At 24.8% G+C, this 4,619-nt stretch overlaps 3 protein-coding genes across 3 annotated transcripts; 1 reads left to right on the top strand and 2 right to left on the bottom strand.

Annotated features, from left to right (window-relative positions):
* Positions 1–104: 104 nt before the first annotated feature.
* On the top strand, positions 105–998 carry Chro.40196 (ATPases of the AAA+ class). Its single annotated transcript, XM_660385.1, has 1 exon — positions 105–998. One exon carries the CDS (start codon positions 105–107, stop codon positions 996–998), a length of 894 nt encoding a protein of 297 aa, XP_665477.1.
* A 25-nt stretch (positions 999–1,023) lies between these two features.
* Chro.40195 (CCAAT-box DNA binding protein subunit B) lies at positions 1,024–2,277 on the bottom strand. Its single annotated transcript, XM_660384.1, has 1 exon — positions 1,024–2,277. One exon carries the CDS (start codon positions 2,275–2,277, stop codon positions 1,024–1,026), a length of 1,254 nt encoding a protein of 417 aa, XP_665476.1.
* A 635-nt stretch (positions 2,278–2,912) lies between these two features.
* Chro.40194 (hypothetical protein) lies at positions 2,913–4,097 on the bottom strand. Its single annotated transcript, XM_660383.1, has 1 exon — positions 2,913–4,097. One exon carries the CDS (start codon positions 4,095–4,097, stop codon positions 2,913–2,915), a length of 1,185 nt encoding a protein of 394 aa, XP_665475.1.
* Between the last annotated feature and the right edge of the window lie 522 nt (positions 4,098–4,619).

Below are 4,619 nucleotides of genomic sequence, written 5' to 3'. Positions count from 1 at the left end.
TTCCCAAAACTTACTGGAACGATATAGGAGGGTATGAAGAAGTTAAGGAACAGCTTAAAGAATGTGTTGAATGGCCATTAGTTCACTCTGAACTTTTTGAATATATGAAAATAAAGCCTCCAAGTGGAGTCTTGCTATATGGTCCACCTGGATGTTCAAAAACATTAATGGCAAAAGCTGTTGCTACTGAGAGTAAAATGAATTTTATTAGTGTAAAAGGCCCTGAACTTTTTTCAAAATGGGTAGGAGAATCTGAAAAGTCTATACGCGAAATTTTTAGAAAAGCCAGGCAAAATTCTCCTTGTATTATTTTTTTTGATGAAATTGATGCAATTGGTGTAAATAGAGAAAGTATGTCAAATACTTCTGATGTCAGCACTAGAGTTCTTTCACAAATGTTAAATGAAATGGATGGAATTACAACAAATAAACAAGTCATTGTAATTGGGGCAACTAATAGGCCTGACTTATTAGATTCTGCACTACTTAGACCTGGAAGACTTGATCGAATTATATATATTGGACTCCCTGATTCAAAAGCAAGAAAGAAAATTTTGAATATTTATTTAAAATCAAAAAATTATATTCAAATTGATGATTGTAACAATGATAATAATAATGGAACTAGCTTTGAAGGAAATTTAGACAGTTTAAATGTTACGAATCATAATATTGATAGCCTAGAAGTTATTGAATTATGTGATAATATAACTAATATGGAAATCTTTGATAGTTATGATGAAATGATTGATTCACTGGTAAATTTAACAAACGGTTACAGCGGTGCAGAACTTGCTTTATTATGCAGGGAAACTATGATGCAGGTTATTAGAAGGACTATTACAAACCACTTAGATTCTAACAAAGATTCAATTAGTAACCATGCCAAGTTTACTTGGAGAGATATATCTTTTGCTTTAAATAAAGTAAAGCCTCGAATACCTCATTCGTTAATAGAATTTTATGAGAACTATAATAAGAAAAACAATATAATATAAATTGTTGATTTAATAACCTTATTTTTCAAGAAATAAATAATCCACTTGGGTATGCATTATATTCCGAGTCATTTTCGCTTTCTTCTTGAATATATAAATCTGATGAAAAATAACAATCGAATGCAGTTTCGTTTTTATTTAAAAATATATCATCTTGTTTATATTGATTATATGAATACTCCAAGCTATTACAATTTCTCGAAAAATTAATGGTCGATTTTTTATTTCCTTGAAATGCATTATTTTCAATTAATTCAACATCTGTTGAATTTTTTATATTATAATTCATGTTATATTTTGCATTAAAGTCTGTATTCTGTTCGATATTATCAGCAACATTTTCTATTTTAGATTCTTCTTGTTCAATTCTTTTTCTTTTACCGCATTGATTAGGCGGAAATGATGATTTTGGAGTATCTGGAGAAGATTCATTTAGAAAATTGATACTTCTTGTAGGTGATAATAATAATGTATTAAAGTGGCTTTTATTTGTACTATAATGAGCATTTGTATTTTCTATAGTATTTTCTGGATATTTTTGTGAATTAATATTCTTATCTATGTTCAAATTAACATATTCACATATAGCATTATTCATACATTTTGGTAAATTTGTATAAGTAATTTGTTGATTATTTGTTGGGCTATTGTTTTGAATGAAATATTTATTATATTCATTATTTATAGGCTTTTGATCATCAATTAGAGATTTATTAACGTAATTATTTTCAAATTTCTGATCAAGTCCATAAAATTGTTTGGAATTTTCTGTAGGAATTTGGTAATTTTCATTAAAATTTAATTGTGAGCTATTGGATCTATAGATATTACTATATGACTTTATGTTTCTAGATTGCTTTACATCCCTCCAAATATTCAAATAATTGATCAGTGTATCTGTATAATCGCCAAAACCAAAAGTAGATAAAGCATTAATAATGTCTTCACCATTTAATACACGCCGTTTATTACTCGTACAAATCACTCCTGCTTGAGATGAAATACAACCAATAAAATCCTTAGAAATTTGTTGCATTAACATTTTTGACTCTCTAGAAATTTTGGCTGAGCCAGGTATAGATAATTTCATCATTCTACCTATATTATTAATAGGCAAAGATAAATCTGAGCTTTCAGAGTCTGTTATTAATTCTGAATCTTCATAATTATCAATAATTTGGTCTGAATCATTACTTATTTTTCTATTATTGCTTACATAATCACAATTTATTTTATTTATGAAAGGTGTATTGACTTTGTATGTCGCCTCATTGTTCATTTTCCCAAATTATTGAGATTCAAATATATGCTAAATTTATTTAATTAATAAATTCTGCAATTTAGGGTTTAATAATAAACTAATATACTCTTATTTTTTGAAAAGAGTTTCAATGATTATTAAAGCTGCTTATTTTCTAGTCAAAAACCCTCTTTGAGCGGTCAAGAAATTATTAGTTTAAATTGTAATATTAAAAAAGCTATTTAGGAAAAAAAAATTTTTTTTAATATACAAAGTATAATTTTGCCATTCCAAATAACTTATTAATAAGTTAAAAATAACTGACTCGATATGTCATTGATATTTTTATATAATTAGTTGTTATTTTGTTCAAGTCAGTTATTAATGAATATTTGCATTACATTCGAATCACTTAATTGATTAGAACAAATCAGACAAATTAGTAAAATTTTAAAAAAATTAGATTTTTGTCAGCTTATTCTATATATATACATGTATATATATATTTTTTAAGTAAACATTTATTAATTTCAATTCAAATTACACGTAATGCAAAAATGCATGCAGTAGAATTTTGAAAAGTATTTTCTTTAGAAAATAACAAAACATTTTTATAAATTAACTTTGCGTTTACAGAATATATTTATATATAATGATATTTAAAAAATTAAAATTCAATTTTTTGGTTTATTTTCAGCATCAAAAATTAGTTGATTTGTTCCCTCATTAATATGGTTTGAATTAATTTTAGAAGTTGCCAAATTTTCCTCATTCAATAATGAAAGCAATTCAGAATTAGTATCACATTGACTAGAATTTATATGATTTTGAAGAATTTTTGCAAAATATTGTTTTAAAAAATCAAATTCTTGAATATGGAAGGTAATCAAATTCAAATTTTCAATAATCTTGCTAATACACCTAGTTTTTGAGCCTAGTTTTAGTGACTCAAGTGCAATAACGTACAATTCAATGGCTTTTGGATCATTAAGTAGAGAAATTCTGGAAAAAAATTTAGGAATTAGTCCAGAACAAACAATATCTTTATTATTAATAAAATGAAGCAAGTATTGCGTTTGGTGAATAATTGTTTGAGTTTTTGTCTTCTCAGTATAATTATTAGAATATTCCAGTGCCAGTTGGTTGATTAATAGTGGAATAATATTTACGGCAAGTTGATTATTCAAATCCTTGAAAAATTCTTGAAAGAATGAGTTTGCAAGACTGGAAAGCTCAGAACTGAATTCTGATTTTTTGTTAATGCATTTGAGATAACTCAACAATAATATATCTTTTGGCTTTATGAAGCCTATATTCAATAAGTAATTAATAATCAACATAATATTATATTTTAAACTGTTAATTTCTGTATTATTAGAATTATCTTCCAAGTTCAAAAGAGAATACTGTTTTTCCATCCATGGATCTATAATATTTGGATACCTTTTTANCAAGTCATTTGTACAAAGTATTATATTTAGCATTATATCATCCATTTGACCTTTATTAATAAAATTAAATGAAGATGGGTTATAAAGAAAAGAAAATATTAATTGTATGTTTGGCATTTCAAATAAATTGGATAATTTTGAATTTATATTAAAGTTCTGGCCAGAAATATCATTCATTGTCGTCTTTTCATTAATATTTAATAATTTGGTTGTTAATGAAGTTAATTTACATAATGAAATCAATGCACAATTTCTGGAGTAATCAAGTTGCCACTGAAGATCACTCTCACCATTTTTAATACTACTAAAATCTGTGATTAAGCTTGGATCTCTTGATAGTAAATTAATGATTGGTACAATAAAATAAAAAATGCTATCATTAGAAAGAAGTTGATTTTCTAATATCATTTGAATATATTCAAAATATTCCTCTTCTAAATTAATTATTCCGCATTCATTATTCTTTTCTTTAAGTAATTTAGTTTTTTCTGAAGTATTTTTTTGACTAATTGAATGTAAATATTTCCATTTATTATATAAATTTTCAACAAAATTTCCATACTTCAATACAATATGACTCAATAAGTTGGTTATTTGAGATAATTCAACAATACTTAATTCTTTTGAATTTATAAGTCTTTTATGATAATAGCCAAATAGTTTATTAATAAAAAAGTCGATATATAAAACTTTTGATTTATTTTCTTTAATATACAAAAATTTAATATTTGATGGATTTGCTATTAAATTAAATACTGAATTAATAATATTAATGAAAAGAGAATTATTTATTAGTCTGTAGTCAAAATTTGATAAAATTGCTATATAAGTTAATAAAATCTCATTTATATAATCTTGATTATTAATTTTAATTAAATTCAAACATTCAATTGAATAATCAAAAATTGAATAGTTCTTATTTGATGCAGA

Source organism: Cryptosporidium hominis (assembly GCF_000006425.1).
Source record: "Cryptosporidium hominis TU502 chromosome 4 CHRO014099, whole genome shotgun sequence".
In the NCBI taxonomy this organism is placed as follows: Eukaryota; Apicomplexa; class Conoidasida; order Eucoccidiorida; family Cryptosporidiidae; genus Cryptosporidium; species Cryptosporidium hominis.
This window is presented reverse-complemented; position numbering and strand designations above follow the sequence as displayed.